A 19919-nucleotide genomic window follows, 5' to 3' on the forward strand; every position below is an offset into this window, starting at 1 on the left:
GAGGTGGTGATATTAGAACACAGAGCTCTACAGCAGAGGACCAGGCCATTCGGCCCTTAATGTTTGTGCTGAACGTGACACCAATCAAAACTGATCCCATCTGCTTGTAGCAACACCCACCAAAAGCCGGAAAAACACATCAGGACAGGCAGCATCTACGGAGGGGAATAAACAGTTGATGTTCCCTCCATACTTGCGGTCTGACCTGCTGAGTTCTTCCAGCATTTTTGCATATGTTGCTCAAGATTTCCAGCATCTGCAGAACTCTCATGTTCCCATCTGTCTGTACATGGTCGACATTTCTCCTTTCCCAGCCTGTTCTAAATGCCTCTGCAATGTAGCTATCCTGTCTGCTTCCAGCACTTCCTCTGGCAGCACATCCCAGGCACCTTACACTCCCCGTGTGTAAAAAAAATCTTGGCATCTATCACTCTCTGTGTAAAAAAAGAAACTTGCTCATAAATATCTTACCGTAAACCTGTGACATCCAGTATTTGATGTTGGAGAAAAAATCAATCTACCCTCTCCATTGCCTTTCATAACTTTTTGTGCTTCTATCATGTCTCCTCTCAGCCTCCAACGCTCAAATCTGGAAAGCAGTCCAAATTTGTCCAACCTCTCCTTGTAGCTAGTGGGTAGGGATGGGGTTCAGGAAGTGTTAGAGTTAGAAAGCAGGTGAGGTCCCAGTCTTCCTCGTGGTGAGGTAGGTTTCACTATGAACACCACCTTAGTACTCTGCTCTACTTAATTCATTTTTAGTTCAATTCAATTTGATTATTTAAATTTTAATTTAAAAAATATAAATTTTAGTACATGCATAACATTTTGATTTGTGTATAATTTTATAAACTTTTTTATATATAATGATTATTCAAAATCAGATCTTTTGTCACTGACGTGTTGTGAAATTTATTGTTTTGTGGCAGTACAGTGCAATACATAAATGTACTACAAATTAAAATAAGAAATATAAAACATATATTTCTATATGATTTTTGAACGGTAATGAACCTGTGAACAGGACTTCACTATTCATCTTTTGTATTCTTTATTATTGTAATTTATAGTATTTTTAATGTATTGTAATGTAATGCTGTCACAAATGACAGATTGCACAATGTACGTCAGGAATAGTAACCTGATTCTGAGGTACACGCTGACTATCAACCACCTATTCTCCCCCACCCTCCCATCAACTCTCCTCAGGTATACTGCTCACCCACACAGTACAGGCAAGTTACAGTAACCTAGCAGCTTGCACGTTTTTTGGGATGCTGGGAGCAAACTGGAGCACCCGGGGGGAGAAGGCCTTGAGGACATAGGGAGAACGTGCATCTTTCACACAGGCAGAGGTCAGGATTGAACCCATGTCACTGGGGCAGGAGTAATTTTGCACTGTTCTCCTCACAAAGACCGACTAACACGTGGAAAGTCCAACAACTGGATAATGCATTTGTATAGCACCTTTGCCGAAGACAAAATGTTCCAAAACATCTCACATTTGAGAATTGGGTTTAATATCACTATCATACGCCGTGAGATTTGTTGTTTTGCGGCAGTAATACATAAAAAATTACGATAATTTGCAAGAATAAGATAAATTAAGGTATAGAAGGAACGTTGAAATTGACTAAACGCTTGATGAGGAGGGAGAGAAAACAGAAAATGAGTAATGAGAGAGAGAGAGAGAGAGAGGAGTAGAAAGAAAGGGGGAGGGAGAGAGATGGAGCGAATTTAGACAGGGATAGACAGGGAGCCAGGCAGACAGAGTTGGTGAGTGGGGACTTGGCTGGTGTAAGCCACCTCTTCGATTTAGGTCCAGTCACAAACAAGAAAATCTGCAGATGCTGGAAATCCAGGCAACACACACAAAATGCTGGAAGAACTCAGCAGGCCAGGCAGCATCTATGGAAAAGAGTCCAGTCGATGTTTTGGGCCGAAACCCTTCATCAGGACTGGAGAAAAAAAAGATGAGAAGTCAGAGTAAGAAATTGGGGGGAGGGGAGGAAGAAGTACAATGTTGTAGGTGATAGGTGAAACCAGGAGGGGGGGTGATGCGATGCCACGCTCAGGTTGGAGGAGCAACATCTTGTATTCTGTCCGGGTAGCCTCCAACCTGATGGCACGAACGATTTCTCGAACCTCTGGTAATTGTCCAGCCCCTTCACCATTCCCTTCTCTCACCTTATGTCCTTACCTGCCTATCACCTCCCTCTGGTGCTCCTCTCCCTTCCCCTTCTTCCATGGTCTTCTGTCCTCTCCCATCAGATTCCCCCTTCTCCAGCCCTTTATCTCTTTCACTTAATCAACTTCCCAGCCCTTTACTTCACCCCTCCCCCTCTCCCGGTTTCACCTATCACCTACCACCCTGTACTTCCTCCTCCCCTCCCCCTCACCACCTTATTCTGACTTCTCATCTTTTTTCTCCACTCCTGATGAGGGGTCTCAGCTCAAAACATCAACAATTTACTCTTTTCCATAGATGCTGCCCGGCCTGCCAATCTCCTCCAAGATTTTGTGTGTGTTTCTTCGACTGGGGTGATTGACAGAAGAATCAAAGAGGATTTGAAGGGTCCAGAAGAGAAAGTGGTGCAGGGTTACAGAGAGCTAGCATGGGGTCGTTGGGCTGAATGATCCCTTTCCCTCTCTCTTTCACTCTCTGTGTTGCCACAAGTAAGTGGAGGGGGATGGCAGAAGGCAAAGCTTACTGTCTTGGCTTTGAAGGTTTGACCACCATGTGAGGACTGGTTAAGACTGGAACGATTCTGGGCCAGCTTTGGAGGAGCAGTGGATACGGGAGGTCTGAGGGAGGGCCAGAGGACAAGACAAAAGAACAAAAAATAGAAGCAGAATGTCAACCAACCAGGTGCTATGAAGACTAGGGAAAGAGACTAATACTTTTGTACTTATCTCATTATCTCCTAAAACAGCCTCTGTACAAGGATTAAAAAAGATTTTATTTTGTTGGCAATGCAAACAGCTGTAATTTGAAACCTTGCTTTGTCTGATTTGGCTCGGGAGATGTTACTGTGGCCACAGGCATCTGCTTTTAATCAGCGCCACTCTCCAAGTACAGTAACTGGGTCCTCTTGGATGTAGCAGAGCCTAATTGAAACCACATTCAGCGGGGCGGGCCAGTAGCTCGGTGGTTGGGTTCCAAGCCAGTTGCAGGCTTGGGGAGGGGTTGAAGGGGGCAGGCAGCTGACTCCACACGTGTCCACGTCACAATCAACTTCATTCATTGGACCTGGGGCAATGGGAGCACTGTGGTTAGGTCATTGGCGAGGAGATGTACAGACTTGGACCCAAGTTCACATCTCATCATGGGATCCAAGGAACTCGGATAAGCCTCAGATTGGTGGAAACCTGGAGCCACAGGGATAGGATAGAGCAGTGGCCTAACCTTGGGTCCATGGCCCCCTCGGTTAATGGCAAGGATCCATGGCATGGAAAAAAGACTGGGAACCCCTAGGAGAGTGGGATTTGGGCCAAACACTGAGAAATGGGTCAAGCTCAGATGGGCACCTTGGTCAACATGAATTATTTGGGCTGAAGGGCCTGATTCTGTGCTGTATTACATTTGGACCACAAAACACTACTACATAGTACAGGCTCTTTGGCCCACAATGTTTTTGCCAACCCTTTTAGCCTACTGTAAGATCGATCTTGGATCCCTTGATTAATGGTAAGCCTCCATGGCATAAAAAAAGACAGGAACTCCTGATCTAACCCTTTCATCCCACATTGCCCCTCATTTTTCTATCATCCATGTACCTATCTAAGAGTCTCTTAAATGTCCCTAATGTATCTGCCTCTACCACCACCCCTGGCTGTGTTCCACCACTCTGTAAAGAAAAAATTGGCTCTGACGTCCTCCCAATACTTCATTCTAATCTCCTTAAAACACCGTCCCCTCGTATTAGCCATTTCTGCCCTGGGTAAAAGAGTCTGGCTATCCACGCAATCAATCCCTCTTTTCATCTTGTTCACCTCTATCAAATCACCTCTCATCATCCTTCGATTTAAAGAGAAAGCTCGGTCTGCCTATCTTCATAAGACATGCTCTCCAATCCAGGCAGCATCCTGGTAAATCTGCTCTGCACCTCCTAAAGCTTCCACATCCTTCCTATAATGAGGTGACTATAACTGAACACAATATTCCAAGTGTGACCTAACCAGAGTTCTATAGAGTTACAACGTTACCTCCTAGCTCTTGAACTCAATCTCCCGATGGGTGAGGGCCAAAATACCATACGCCTTATTAACCAACCTACCGACTTGCGTGGCAACTTTGAGAGGTCTATGGATATGGACCCCACAATCCCTCTGTTCCTCCACACTGTTAAAAATCTGGCCATTAACCCTGTATTCTACCTTCAAGTTTGACCTTCTGAAGTGAATCACTTCACACTTTGATGCTTGTTGGATTATTCCATAACTCTATGATACAAGAGTGCAAGGCACGCTCAACTCAGCAGTGTTGGTCTGTGTGTGTGTGTGTGTGTGTGTGTGCGCGCGAGTGAGAGAGAGAGAGACACTCACTCACTCACACTTGGACAGCATAGACTCTGGGACTGGGGAAGAGTCTCTCAGAACAGACTCTGGTGCCGGCCAGTTTTGTGAGAGTCCTCCTCCAGTGTCGGGGCCCTGAAAACACCGGGTTTGAAGAGAACACATGAGGCTGGCCCCTTGCTCTCCTGAAATGGTTGCTCTGGCAAAACGCCAAGGGTTCTGAGATGCAAACATGAAACTCAATTCCAGTAACTGGCTGCGTCCTCCCAAAATACGGCCAGCACTCAGAGCGAGGCAGTGACACAGTCCACCCAGGATAAATTTAGGAGCCTGTAATACCCCCTATTCCTCTCAGGAATAGCTGCTCCTGATAACAAGAGCCAACGTGCACAGTTCATCTATCTGTTTCCAACCAGAACTTCCAAGTGGCTGACACGTGATGTCACAGGGTGTGGCTTTCTGAAACAGCTGCTGTGTTACATTAACTATGACTTGGCTGCCTATTTGTGATCTGTGTGTTTTCATTTATCTATCCTCAAACGGCTGGTGGCTCAGAATGATTTATTTTTAAGGGCTATTTTTTTTAAACTCCTCCCCAAGTTATGTCTCTAATTTTAGCCCCTTTGTGGATACAAACCGGCCTATTCAGAGTTCAGTATTCAGATTCTTTTATTTATCGTAGATGCCTTGAAACACGGTGAAATGCGTTGATGTGTTATGGATATGGTGCAAGTGGTGCCAACATAACTAACACACATGCACACACACACACACACACACACACACACCAGCAGAACAACACAGAGCACGACAAGCAACAAAACAACAACAGCAAAACAAGCCCCCCCACCCCCTGATCACCCGCACACATGGACATTTCTCCAATCCCAGGACAGGCCTCTGGGCCTCCAGTCTTCAGGCTTCAGCCATCAGACTTCAGCCTCCAGACTCTGATTGACCTTCGGACTTTGATCTTTGATGTTGACCCCTGGACTAGCCGCTGATGGGAGCCCAAACTCTAGGCCTTGAACTCTGGGCTTGAAATCATGCCACATGCTCGCATGGATATCTGATCTTGGCCCCGTCAGGTTTTGAAGTCCAGACTTCCGATTGACTTTTGGGCTTTGATCTTTGGTGTTGACCCCTGGACTAGCCGATGATGGGACCGTATACTCTACGCCTCGAACTCCTGGCTCAAAATTGCGCCGCCTGCTCGCACGGACATCTGATTCCGGGCCACACTGACCTGGGACAGCCCAACTTTATCTTCTAAACCTTTCCTGTATCTGTATCTTTTAAATATTGTTAATATATCTATCTGAACTACTTCCTCTGGCAGCTTGTTCCACACATACATTATCCTTTATGTAAAAAAAAACTAAGTTGCCCCTCAAGTTTCTATTAAATCTCTCCCCTCTCACCTTAAACCTATGGCTTTTAGTTCTTTATTCCCAACCCTGGGGAACAAAACTGAGTACATTCACCCTCATGATTTTATAACACCCCTATAAGATCACCTCTCAGTCTCCTATACTCGAAGGAATAAAGTCCTAGTCTGTCCAATATAACTCAGTCCCCCGAGTCCTGGCGGTGTCCTTGTAGGTCTTTTACGCACTCTTTCCAGTTTAAATAACATCTTTCCTGTAGCAGGGCAACCAAGACTGAACACAGTACTTCAAGTGTAGCCTCGCCAGCAGTCTGTACCACTACATGACCTGACGATGTCTTGCGAAGGAGCGATGTATTACCAAAAGAACTCTTTCATAGACCACACTTGGAGTATTGTGTTCAGTTCTGGTCACTTCATTCTAGGAAGGATGTGGAAGCTTTAGAGAGAGTGCAGAGGAGATTTATCAGGACGTTGTCTGGATTGGAGATCATGTCTTGTGAGGACAGGTTGAGTGAGTTGGGGCTTTTCTTTCTGGAGTGAAAGAAGATGAGAGGTAACTTGATAGAAGTGTACAAGATGATAAAAGGCATGGATAGAGTGGACAGACAGGATGGCAATGGGTAATGCAAAAGGGGATAATTTTAAGGTTACTGAAGAAAAGTAATGGGGATGTCAGAGGTAAGTTTTTTATACAGAGAACAGAATAGAGCATGGGATGCCCTGCCAGGGGTGGTGGTAGAGGGGCTCTCAGATTGGCACACAGATAATAGAATAATGGAGGGCTATGTAGGAGGGAATGGTTAGATTGTTCTTAGAGAAGGTTTAAAGTTAACCTTCTCCTGTACTGTGCTGTAGTGTTCTATATTGTATGTTCTAGAAGTTACAGGGTGGGGCAGAGTGGGGAGTGTAGGATTGGTGATTCAATCTCTGCGCTCTTCCCCCTTTCCCTGGCCCCCTCTCCCACACCATGTCCCCTGCTGCCTCTGCACACCAATCCAGCTGGCCATTGAACCTGCACGCTGTGCAATGGTAATGCTCCAGCTGATGTTGAATATCCAAGCTCGTTGCCAGAGATGAACGACTCAACGTCTCTGTTTAAGTAAGCATTTCCAGGTTCTCGCTACTCTGTTGATCTATAATTAACCATCAAAAGGCACACCAGCTAACGCTTTTATTGCCTCCATAAACCTCTGATCAAGTCGCCTCAAAGTTTATGTTGCTTTTGGATAAATAGACCACTCTGTCTGCTACCTAGTCATGAGCGGCCGTGATCTATTTAACAGTACCTCCGGCACCTAATAAAGTGGCCACTGAGTGTACATTTGTGATCCTCTGCTGTTGTAGCCCATCCACCTCGACGTGTTGTGCGTTCAGAGATACCCTTCTGCACACCACTGTTGTAACGTGTGGTTATTTGAGTTATTGTCACCTTGACCCAGTCTGGCCATTCTCCTCTGACCTCTCTCATTAACAAAGTGCTTTCACCCACAGAACTGCCACTAACAGGATTTTTTTTTAGTTTATTTTTTGCACCGTTCTCTAAACTTTAGAGACTGAGTTGGCTGATTAAATATCTGCATTAATGAGCAAGTGTACAGGCGTACCTAATAAAGTGGCCACTGAGTGTAGTCACAGCACTACAGCACAGAAGCAGGCTCTTTGGCCCATCTAGTTTGTGCCAAACTATTAATCTGCCTAGTGCTATCAACCCACACCTAGATCATAGCCCTCCATACTCCTGCCATCCAGGTACTTGTCCAACCTTCTCTTAAATGTTACAATTGAACTCACATCCAACATTTCCACTGGCAGCTCATTCCACACTCTTACTACCCTCTGAGTGAAGAAGCTCTCCTTCAGGTTCCTCTTAAGTATTTCAGCTTTCACCCTTAACCTATGACCTCTAGTTCTAGTCTCACCCAACCTCAGTGGGAAAAGCCTGCTTGCATTTACTCTATCTATACCCCTCATAATGTTGTACACCTCTATCAAATCTCCCCTCATTCCCCTACGCTCCAGGGAATTAAAGTCCTAACCTGTTCAACCTTTCCCTAAAACTCACGTCCTCGAGTCCCGGCGGCATGGGAGCGTAGTGGTTAGCACGCTGCTTTACAGTACCAGCAGCCCAGGTTCGATTCCCACCACTGGAAGGAGTTTGTACATTCTGTCCGTGACCGCATGGGTTTGCTCCCACAGTCCAAAGATGTACCGGTTGGGAGGTTAATTGGTCATTGTACGTTGTCTCGTTAAATTGGGGGATTGCTGGGCGGCACACTTGAAGGGCCAGAGGGACCTTTTCCATGATGTCTCTCAATAAATAAATTTTCTCTGTACTCTTTCAATCTTAGGTGACCAGAACTGTGCATGATACTCCAAATTTGGCCTCACCAATGTCATAACATCCCAATTCCTGTACTCAATACTTTGATTTATGAAAAGTCAGTGTGTTTGTTTGTTATCATGGGCAGGATATAAAATACCATGAAAGTTAGCTTTTTGCAGCAGCAGGGTATCTTACAAGATGAGGACAAATACAAGTTAACAGAATCAAAACACACGAAAATCTGCAGGTGCTGGAGATCCAAAGCAACGCCGGAGGGACTCTTCGGGTCAGGCAACATCTATGGAAAAGAGTAAACAGTTGATGTTTTGGCCCAAAACGTCGACTGTACTCTTTTCCATAGATGCTGCCCGGCCTGCCGAGTTCCTCCAGCATTTTGTGTCTGTTGCATAAACTAACAGACTTGAATTAACATAAATTCAGCATAAATTGTGTGCAAAATAGCAAGACAAATGCAAGACTGAGAACGAGAAACCACTGTTGTTCAAGGTAGCATTAGGGACTTCCGGGCTGGTCCAAGAACGTGATGGGAGTGGGGGAAGAAGCTGTTGTTAAAGTGTTGAGTCTTCAGGTCCTGTGCCTCCTGGTTGGTAGCAGCAATGAGAAGAGGGCATGGCCTGAGCGGTGCGGGATGTGTCCTGAGGCATTGCCTCTTGTAGATGTACTCATTAATGGGGAGAGTTGGAACCGGCACCGCTGTCTGCAGCCCCCTGCGTTCTTGTGCATTGCAGGCTGCAATGCAACCAGGCAGAATGGTTGTATTTAGTTCATTCCCAGAACTGTCCACACTTCAGGGTGAGACTGACAGAGACAGAGGTCTCCAAGGGGAAATTTCACTCTGCCGTAGGGCAAGAACTGGAACCAATTATTCATGTGGTGAGAATTGGGAATCCTCTGAAACACACCCATATTAAATTGCTAGGACATGTTTAGCTCACGCAGGCTGTGCCAGGGGTGTGTGATCTGATTTCCACGCACACTCACAGGCCAGCTGCTAGAACACTCGCTTCTGATGTGGCTGTAACTGGCAAGAGCTCATCCCTTGCTGCCCTTGAGAAAGTGACGGGGCCACCCAGGGGGAGGGGGTTGATATACAGCGGGGTGGTTGATAGAACAGAGGGGTTGATATAATGAGAGGGGAGTTCAGTTAACAGGAGAATTGATATAACGGGTATAGATATAACAAGGGTGGGGGGTGATATAATGAGAAGGATTGATGTAACTGGGTAATGGGAGTGGAGGGTTGATAGAACAGGGAGGTCAATATAATGGAGACAGGTGGGGGATTGTTATAACAAGGGGAATGTTGATATAATGAGGCGGTTGTTGATATAACAGTGGGGATAGGGGTTGGTATAACTTGGTAACAAGGTGGAGGGTTGGTATAACAGGGAGGGTCGCTATAACAGGGAGGGTCGATATGACAGGTGGAGAGTTGCTATTCCTGTGGTGGGGGGTGTTGGTGTAATGGGGGCCACGCGGGGCCATATGAAAGAATTGGCAGTGCTGCCTGGCAGCGAGGAGGGGTTCCCAGATCCAAGAAGAGGCCAAGCTGGGATCCTGAAGGAAACCCAGAGGCTGTGTCTCAGTCTGCCATCGGTCCTGGAGCCAGGGAGTGGCCATTGTGGCCTTGCAGTCAACACGACGCTGCGGAGTCATTCCAGTGCCTCTGGGAAGCTGCCCACTGCGTGCTGGCTCTGGCGGTTGGAATCGGAATCAGGTTTATCATCACAGATAGATGTCATAAAATTTATTATACAGTATTGTGACCGGCCCCACATGTGCCAGCCCCTCCCCTCCCCTCCCGGCATGCACCAGCCCTGCCCACTCTGGCTTCACCCCAAACCAACCCACATCCCATATGCTGTAGCCCCAACCCCACCTCCTCTGCCTGCAGTTCTCACCCCCTCCCGTGGTCCTGAGCCCATATATCTCACTCTCTCACTCTCACAGTCAGTGCTCACTGGGCAGAACAGAGGGGGGCAGGGCTGCCATGTGACCCACGCTCTGCAGCGGTGAACGTGAACTTTCACGCTCCCTCCACGACTGACCAGTAAACTGTGTAACCTCTCCCTGCCTCTCCTTTGCAGCCTAACTGCGGGGAGAAACTTGAAGCAAGAGGATCGTGAGAAGGAGCAAGGGAAGCAAGCGGGCACCATGTCTCTGAAGTACTGTGATGCGCCGGGGCCTGAAGCAACCAGGAACAGCTTCTGGATGGTAAGTGGTCAAAGACCAGCTTGACAGGCCGGGTGACATAGCATGCAAAACTTCTGTCCTCGCGTCCTGAGGGTGAGTAATGTGTTGTTTCATCGAGGAGCTGAAAAATACATAGAACACAGAACACCACAGCACTATATGGGCCCTTCGGCCGCAATATTGTGCTGATGTACTACCTGATCAATCTAACCCTTCCCTCCCACATAGTTCTCCATTCTTCAATCATTATGTGATATCTAAGAGGTTAAGAGTCGTTAAATGTCCCTAACGTGTCAGTTTCCACCACCAGTCAGGGCTGTGGGTTCTGGTATGCATCACTCTCTGTACAAAAAAAACCATCTCCCGATACTTTCCTTCACTCACCTTAAACAGATGTCCTCTAATATTGGCCTTTGCCACTCTGGGGGGAAAAAAATCTTTGGCTGTCGACTCTCTCTATGGCTCTCATGATCTCATACACCTCCATCAAGTCACCTCTCATTCCATAGAGAAAAGTCCTGGCTTGCTCAGCCTTTCCTCATACGACATGCTCTCTAGTCCAAGGAGGGTCCTGGTAAATCTCCTCTGCACCCTCTCTAAAGCTTCTACATCCTTCCTATAAGAGACAACTACAACTAAAGATAATATTCTCAGACTTTTATAGAACTGCAACATTTCTAGGCACTGACGCTATGAATAAAAGACGTTCTCCTGCCGCTCAGCCAGACTTTCCTTGTGATCTTTATCTGAAGGGAACGTGGCACACGTCCATGAGTATGTGAATGACTGGGAGATGTAATCAGTCAGAATGTTACAGTAAAGTAAAATTAAAAAAAAACACAACTGCAGATACTGAAAACCTAAAATAAAGACATATTCTACCTTGAAATTCAGGCATTGAGAGAAGAATAAAGACATGCAATAGAATTTCTGGAAAAATGCTGAACATAAAGACTGACAAACTACCAATGTGGAAGAGATGACAAAGTGTGTAAATAAAAAGAAAAATAACTGAAAATGTGAGTTGTAGTGTAGGTGGAATCAGTTCAGAGTTGTGGTGAATGAACTTATCGATGTTGGGCTCAGGAGTCCTGAGGGGCATAATGTTCCTGAACCTGGTGTAGTGGGACCCAAGGCCCCTGCACCTTCTTCCCGATGAGCATGGCCTGGGTGGTGTGGGTCCCTGATGATGGATGCTGCTTTCTTGTGGCAGTGCTGCTTGTAGATGTGCTCAGTGGCAGGGAGGACATTGCCTGTGCTGGACGCATCATCGCAGGAATGACAGCAACTGAGGGTAGATAACTAACTGAGAGTAGACAACTAACTGAGAGTTGGAGGTCACTGTGTGTGTGTGTGTGTGTGTGTGTGTGTGTGTGTGCGCGTACGCACGTGCATGTGCATGTGTGCACGCGCGCGCATAGGATTTCACTGGCTCCATTTGGGCCGTGTACACACTTTAAAAAAAAAACAATGGAAGTGAACCAATCTACATATCTAAACCAAACTATAGCGGTCACTTGAAAATAAAGACCAAAACCGCTGAGAGACTAAGCCAGAGTACTCAACATTGCTTCCAAATAATAAATTTCCAAATTGAGAAAGGTAAGTTTGATCCTTTATTACAAAACCAGAACGATCTGGTAGCAATAAAAAATTAATGAAACTAAATTTGTGATATAATGGTCTAACTTGCAGTCTAATAGCAATATTAGTATTTGAATAGCCATCTAGTTCATAAAATAATTAGCGTAACTAATTGGCATACTTAAGTGGTCAACAAAAATATCATTCTCCCTGCTCAACCCCGAACTAACCCCAAGGTGAATACGTAATGAGACGAGAATACACATAAATTAAGATGTTTGCTGGCCTGGGCTAGCACCAGTGGCATCAGCAGTGGTCTGCCACCTGTCCTCAGGGGAGGGAGAGATAAGGAACACAATGAAGCAGCATTTGGAGATGTTAATGAAGGAGCCATCAGTCTGGGTGTTGTCAAGATCGGCTCCCCCTTTGAACCCTGAACTGTTTGAAGTGATGGACAGGCGATTTGGAGATGTGTAATGAAGGGACGGGAGAGAGAGCTGTCTGGAGCGGCTCCCCCTTTGAACCCTGAACTGTTTGAAGTGATGGACAGGCGATACCGCAGCAGGGGTATAAAAAGGGACAGGTTCGCTAAGGCAGGACACACACGACACCCGAGGTAACGAGACCCTGGAAGCGGTGCGCCTCTCACAAGTCGGTGGGAAGCTCTTGGACGGCTGATCGGGGGATCACCCTTAGACGCACAGGGTGGAAAGGTACGATCAGCGGGAACCCGGTGTGTGTTCGCCCTTGCTTGGGTGCCAGGTTCACTGCAGAGGATCGACCGCATCTGGAGGAGGGGTCACAGTCGGTGACCCCAGGTGACATCACAAAGGACTCGCCTGAAAGCTGCTTGTGAGCAATATCGCCGGTCTGTGAGTGGAAGCCGTTTTTGAATGATCATTCGTTCTTGTTCTCTCTCTCCTTCCCCCCACATTGTCCATCACCATGGCAACAATTACTGTGAACTGAACTAAATTGAACTGGACTTTGTGTCACTTTGAAATTGGTCATTTAACCCTAGACAACGATAGAGCTCGGTTGATCCTGTTATCTTAATTCTGTGCACATGTGTGGTTATCATTGCTGAACTGTTGCATTTATTATCCTCTTGATTACTGTGTTGCTTGTTTCTTTAATAAAACTTTCTTAGATCTAGTAATCCAGACTCCAACTGAGTGATCCATTTCTGCTGGTTTGGCAACCCAGTTACGGGGTACATAACAGTAACTATACTCATTTGCTTCGAAGAAGCCCCGACCCACGTGACAGATTACCATAATAAACGCACCACAAAATATGATACTGACGGAAAATAGATACATGGTTCCTACACAAACCATGGTAGACCTTTGTTATTTGACCTGGATACTTTTGCTTTGACTAACCTATCCAGATGAAGTCAACAGACTGAACCCCCGGTATAGTCCATTTGAGGTTACCTCACCATCCATCCCACTCTGGAATGGTTTTTGGTTCCTTGACCATGTTGGAGTACAAACTCCATTGAGAAGCTCCAGTCAAGAGTCACTTTCTTGAACAGAGTGGGTTGATTAGTTCCGTCAGTGGGAGAGTCTCGGATCCGAAGGCACAGCTTTAGAATAAAGGGCTGTGTCTTTAGAGCAGAGATGAGGAGGAATTTCTTCAGTCCAAGGGTGAAGTTCATTGTCTTCACCTCTGGCTGAAGAAATTCAGGCACGAAATCTCTGTAGTTCATTGCCTCAGAAAGGCAGTAGAGGCCAAGTCATTGGGTGCAGAGATTGATTGGTACTTGATCTGTAATGAGGAGAAGGATTACAGGGAGAAAGTGGGAGAATGGAGTTGGTGGGAAAAAAAAATCAGTCATGAGTAAATGGCGGAGCAGATGTGATGGGCTGGCTGGCCTGTTTTTGCTCCTATCTCTGGTCTAATGCTTTGATGTTCTCTCTTCCCAGCCAGACAATTATAGAAGCACAACGAAGCGGGTTGACGACGGCTATAAAGTCTGCAATGACATCATCCTGTGTTTCCAAGAACGGGCAAAGATCGAGAAGCAATATGCCCAGCAGATCGCGGCGTGGTCACGCAAGTGGAAGCCACTGGTCGAAGCGAGTGAGTACATCATGGGGTGCTTGAGAGCCGTTTGTGGGGTTTAGACTGGGTCGTACATCAGGAAACTGGCCCCTTCCCTCTCCATGTGGTTCCCATTGTCACTGACACAAAAAATTCTGTAGATGCCCGAAGTCTTGAGCATTACACACAAAATGCTGGAGGAACTCAGCACGTCAGACAACATCTATGGATGGGAGTTAACAGTCAACATTTCAGTAATGATGAAGGGTTCCAGCCCAAAGCGTCGTCTGTTAATTCCCCTCCATAGATGCTGCCTGATTTGCAAAGTTCCTTCAGTGTTTTGTGCGTGTTGCTCAGTAGTATTGAGGGTCAGAGAACGTGGCAGCAAGGGAAGGGGATGTGGGAGAGGTGACTGGTTCAGGACTCTGACAGCAGTGGGGAAGAAGCTGCTCTTGAGTTTGGTCGTGCAGGCTTTCAAACTCCTGGAAGGTAGAAGAGTGAAAAGAGAATGGCAGGCAGCTTTGGCGATACTGTTGGTCTTCCTAAAGCAACGCACCATGAAAGTGGACTGGATGGAAGGATGTGACATGAATGAGTTGTGGGAACTTTAACATCAATTACATTTGTAGAAGACACCAGGAAGGCTGCACTTAATGGCAACATCATCCAATCACCTCCATTCTGGCCAGTCATGGTCGGTCAGACTCGGTGAACTGGGTGGACAGCATGGTCGACATGGACTCAATGGGCCGAAGGGCCTATGTCAGTGCTGTATTGCTCTATGAGCTCTGCTGTAGGTGAACAAGGCCGAATCTTTGCACAGAATTTATATGTAACTGTTCTCCACTCGTTCACTGTTCTTCAGAAATTACCCCAGTGTTAATGGAAGAAGTTGCTGTCAGTTTCTGGGTTTTTCTCACCGAGTAAATTGATGTTGTTTCCTTCACAACATTCAGTCCCCACCCAGTCGAGTATGATGTTTTTTCTAAGGGTGGGTCCTGGGTGGTTATAGAAGCTGATCTGATATCGATATATTTTCCCCTTAACTGAGAGCACCTGTCTGTGACTTTGTTTAACGTGGGGAGGCTGATGCACGGGCAGCTCCTTGACAGATCAGGGTCAGGGAACAGTGGCATGGAGTGCAAGGTGTCTGGGGACCCTACACTGCTGTTGTGATGTGTCATCATCTCCCACCAGATCCACCACTGAGGGCTTGGTTGGATTGTTGTTTGTCTGGAACATCCCCCTGACCTTTCACCGCCTTGGGTGACCCTACCCGGAGCTAAACTCCAAACAGCATTACTCTCAGGGTCTCAGGGTCCACATGCCACGACAAGGTGACGGCCCTCGGAGAAGATGCCCACGTCCATCTGTTAACGTCACCATTGAGTCCTCTCAGAGAGGAAAAGCCCGTGGATAAGTCTTGTACAGTCACACACACAGAATGCTGGAGGAGCACAGCAGATTTGGCAGCATCTGTGGAAGGAAATGAACAGTCGATATTTCAGGACAAGGCCCTCGAGTATAGATGGAGGGTCTCGGCCTGAAATGTCAATTGTTTATTTCCTTCAACAGATGCTGCCTGACTTGCTGAGCACCTCCAGCATTTTTGTGTGTATTCCTCAGGGTTTCCAGCATATGCAGAACCACTAGTGTCTCCATCATAATTACAATTGGTTGAATGGTCCACTGGTTCCGTAATTACCAGTAAGTGCCAAAGGGAGGCTTCAAGATTCCCGAGGTAAAGACAAGACAACGGTTATATTTCATTAAGAGTTTGAAGAGATTTGGTTTGTCAACTAAAACACTCAAAAACTTCTATAGATGTATCGTGGAGAGCATTCTGACAGGCTGCATCACCGTCTGGTGTGGCAGGGGGAGGTTGGGGGTCCCTATTGCACAGGGGGCTACCGAAAGAAGCTACAGAGGGTTGTAAATTTAGTCGGCTCCATCTTGGATACTAGTCTCCGTAGTATCCAAGACATCTTCAAGGAGCAGTGCCTCAGAAAGGTGATATCTGTTATTAAGGAACCCCATCACTCAGAACATGCCCTCTTCTCATTGTTACCATCAGGAAGGAGGTACAGAAGCCTGAAGACACAAACTCAGCGATTCAGGACCAGCTTCTTCCCCTCTGACATCCAATTTCTAAATGGACATTGAACCCAAGAACACTACCTCATTAAAAAAAAATCATTATTTCTGTTTCTGCACAATGTTTAATCTGTTCAATATACATATATATACTAACAGTAATCTATTTATTTATTTTCCTCTTTCTATATTATCACGTATTGCATTGAACTGCTGCTGCTGAGTTAACAAATTTCGCGACACATGCTGGTGATAATAAACCTGATTCTGATTCAGATACATATTGGAAGTGTGGGTTCAGCTGAGGTATTTAAATCCTTGGCCTCGGTGGTACGATAGTGGTTAAGACAGTAGGCTAGCAGCAGAGTGGCAGAGCATTGATCAAGTGTGGCACAGTACGAGGTGCCTCCTCCCAGCTCCAGAGACACCGGCCCCGACCTCAGGTGCTATCTGTGTGGAGTTTCCTCCCACATCCCAAAGACGTGGAGGGTATTGCTTTAGTTGGCCACTGCAAGTGTGTGCACGTGTGGGTTATAATTTGGGGGGAGTTGATGGGGGGGGGGAATAAAATGAGGCCGGTGTAAACAGGTGGTAATGAGAAGACTGAGGTCCTTCCCCAAAGAGTCTTTGTAGTGGCTGCACCCTTCAGCATGGACCCCTGCAGCCTGGACTGTGCCCGTCGGTAGCAGACCAGCAAGTTTTGGGACGATCGAAGGGCACCTTTCACCGAGCTGATGGCCTTCCAGCAGCACCTGACGTTTGTCTCCGTGTGCGTCCCCGTAGATCAGAGAGTCCCCTGCTGGGGATGAACCGAACGTAGATCCTTGTATTCTTCTCCACACCCACTTAGCAAATCCCCAGTCTGCAAAGAGGTGGGTGGCCATTTCTCCCACCGCAGCCAGCGTGCATTGGGAATGAAATTCCGACTGTATAGGAAGGATCTGACTGGCAGAAACCCTCTCACCACAAGCCCACCGATGTGTTGGTGAATTCTGGCAAAGAGATGCTCTTATGATTTTATTTACTTTATTTAGAGATACACTGCAGAATAGTTCCTCCAGCCCTTCAAACTGCACTGCTTAGCAACCCCAACAACCCTGATTTAACCCTGACCTAATCATGGGATAATTTACAATGACCAAATTAACCTATCCGGTATGTCTTTAGACTGTGGGAGGAAACCGGAGGTCCTGGAGCAAACCCACACATTCGACGGGGAGGATCCAGGTACAGAGACTCATGCAAAACCAGGATTGAGCTCTGAAATCCAACGTGCCGAGATGTAACACGAACCACTGCGCCCTGACAGTCTGCTTAGGGAACCACCCCGCAGTCTCCATCGAATCCTTGTCTCACAGTGTCTGTAGGCCAGTCAGACAAGGACACCGGTTTCAAAAAATATGGTTGTTATTCGAGGCTCTTGTGGGATCTAGGTGTGTTAAAGCCATTGCACACTAAACTGAGACTGAAGCGGTAGGGGGAGGAACACAAAACCTAAAACTTTCAGTCCAGAAATTTGAACCAAAAACTTATCATACTCGGCATCTGTGGTCCAAAGTAGGATTTGTTATCAAGGTATGTATATGTTAACGTAAGCTACCTTGAGGTTCATTTTTTGGAGGCATTTACAGGAAAAATAATGAAATACAATAGAATTTCCCAAAAACTATACATAACTAAAGACTGATAAACAACCAATGTGCGAAAGAAGACAAACCATACAAAATAAAAACATAAATGGTTAAGAGTCCTTGAAAGTGAGTTTGTAGGTCATAGATCAGATCAGAGAATGGAACTGACTCTCAATCTACTGAACTGAATTAGAAGAGAGTTAGTCTTTCAGATTGATGACCTTTTGCGTGAGGAACTAGGCAGGTCTACAGAGAGCAATAAACATACAACACAGAACAGTACAGCACAGGAACAGATCCTTCGGCTCACAATGCTGTACAGAACCAACTAAACTGACCAGCTAAACTAATCCCTTCTGCCTACACAATGTCCATATCCTTCCATTTCCCTCAGATACACGTGTCTAAACAACTCTTAAAAGTCTCTGCCTGAATCACCGCCCCAGGCAGTGCATTCCAGGCACCCACCACTGGGTGTTTTTAAAAAAAATTGTCCCCCATCTTCTTTGAAATTATCCCATCTCACTTTAAATGCATGTCCTCTGGTATTAGACATTTCAACATTGGGAAAAAGAAATTGTCTGTACACTTTATCTAAGCCCCTCAGCTTCCACTGCTCCAGAGAAAATAACCCAATTTTGTCTAACTTCTTGTTAACCCCTTTATCAGGACATTTTCATTCTACCAGAAACATTTTGTGTGCGTGTGTGTGTTGCTCTGGATTTCCAGCATCTGCAGAATCCCTTGTGTCTGAATGTGGAGAGGGAGGGAGGGAGGGAGGGAGAAAGTGAACTAAAGGGTGGGTATGTGATGAGGGTGGGGTGAGAAGGTGTGAAACAGATTGATTGTATACCCAGCCTGTCTGTCATACTCACCAGGTCCTATGTACGGTACTCTGTTGAAGGCGTGGCACGCCTTCCTTACCTCTGCAGACCGCCTGAGTGAACTGCATGTGGGGATCCACAAATCCCTGCTGACCGAGGACACGAGCAGGATTCGGAAGTGGCAGAAGGAGACGTACCACAAGAAGTTCTTCGGGGGCTTCAAGGAGACTCACGAGGTGGAACACGGCTTCCGAAAGGCACAGAAGCCCTGGACAAAGAAACTGAAAAAGGTACGTTGTCACTCGATGGTTAGAAAGGTTGTGGGGGTCTGCACCGTGCAATAGATGTAGGGTGTGCCTCCTGCTGTACTCACTATAAAACTGCCATCTACAATGCACGTATCCGGTGTCCTCTGTGAAACGGAAAATTGGTTTAATATTGTCACATGTAAGGCTTTGAACAGACAAAGTATTATAAACAGTTTTGGGCCCCTTATCTCCTGGCACTATAAAACTTCTCAAAATACACTCAAAAACTTCTATAGATGTACTGTGGAGAGCCTTCTGACAGGCTGCATCACTGTCTGGTATTGGGGTGGGGGGGGAGGCCACTGCACAGGACCGAAAGAAGTTGCAGAGGGTTGTAAATTTTAGTCGGCTCCATCTTGGGTACTAGCCTACAAAGTACCCAGGACATCTTCAGGGAGCGGCATCTCAGAAAGGCAGCATCCTTTATGAAGGACCCCCAGCACCCAGGGCATGTCCTTTTCTCACTGTTACCATCAGGAAGGAGGCGCAGAAGCCTGAAGGCACACACTCAGCGATTCAAGAACAGCTTCTTTCCCTCTGCCATCTGATTCCTAAATGGATATTGAACTCTTGTATCCTCTACCCGCCTCATACCCTGTAATCCAGGCAACATCCTCTGGTCCTAGACTTCCCCACTATAGGAAACATCCACTGTAGCTAGGCCTTTCAATATTTGATTGCTTTTTATGTGATCCTCCCCTCATTCTTCTAAACTCCAGTGAGTACAGATATTAAATATTGACTTCCATTTAGAACAGAGCTGAGGAGGAATTTCTTTAGCCAGGGGGTGGTGAATCTGTGGAATTCATTGCCACAAATAGCTGTGGAGCTCAAATCATTGGATATATTTAAAGTGGAGTTTAATATGCTCTCGATTAGTCAGGGCATGAAAGGATACGGGGAGAAGGCAGGAGACTGGGGCTGAGAGGGAAATGGATCTGCCATGATGAAATGGCCGAACGGCCTGATCCTGTTCTTATATCTTACGGT

General features: G+C 46.4%; 1 protein-coding gene across 3 annotated transcripts in view; it reads left to right on the forward strand.

Annotated features, from left to right (window-relative positions):
* The window catches only part of si:ch211-51c14.1 (protein kinase C and casein kinase substrate in neurons protein 3), a 78202-nt gene that overhangs the window by 33969 nt on the left and 24314 nt on the right, over positions 1-19919 (forward strand). For 2 of the 3 annotated variants that reach the window (XM_063062547.1, XM_063062549.1), the window contains exons 2-4: positions 10334-10460; positions 13955-14111; positions 18676-18911. In XM_063062547.1, coding sequence (XP_062918617.1) covers positions 10401-10460; positions 13955-14111; positions 18676-18911 — 453 coding nt within the window. In that variant the 5' untranslated portion in view covers positions 10334-10400. Of the gene's footprint in view, positions 1-2482; positions 2674-10333; positions 10461-13954; positions 14112-18675; positions 18912-19919 lie in introns of all 3 variants that reach the window. The other variant, XM_063062548.1, reaches the window with a different exon arrangement.

Source organism: Mobula hypostoma, chromosome 11 (genome assembly GCF_963921235.1).
Source record: "Mobula hypostoma chromosome 11, sMobHyp1.1, whole genome shotgun sequence".
Classification (NCBI taxonomy): Eukaryota; Metazoa; Chordata; class Chondrichthyes; order Myliobatiformes; family Myliobatidae; genus Mobula; species Mobula hypostoma.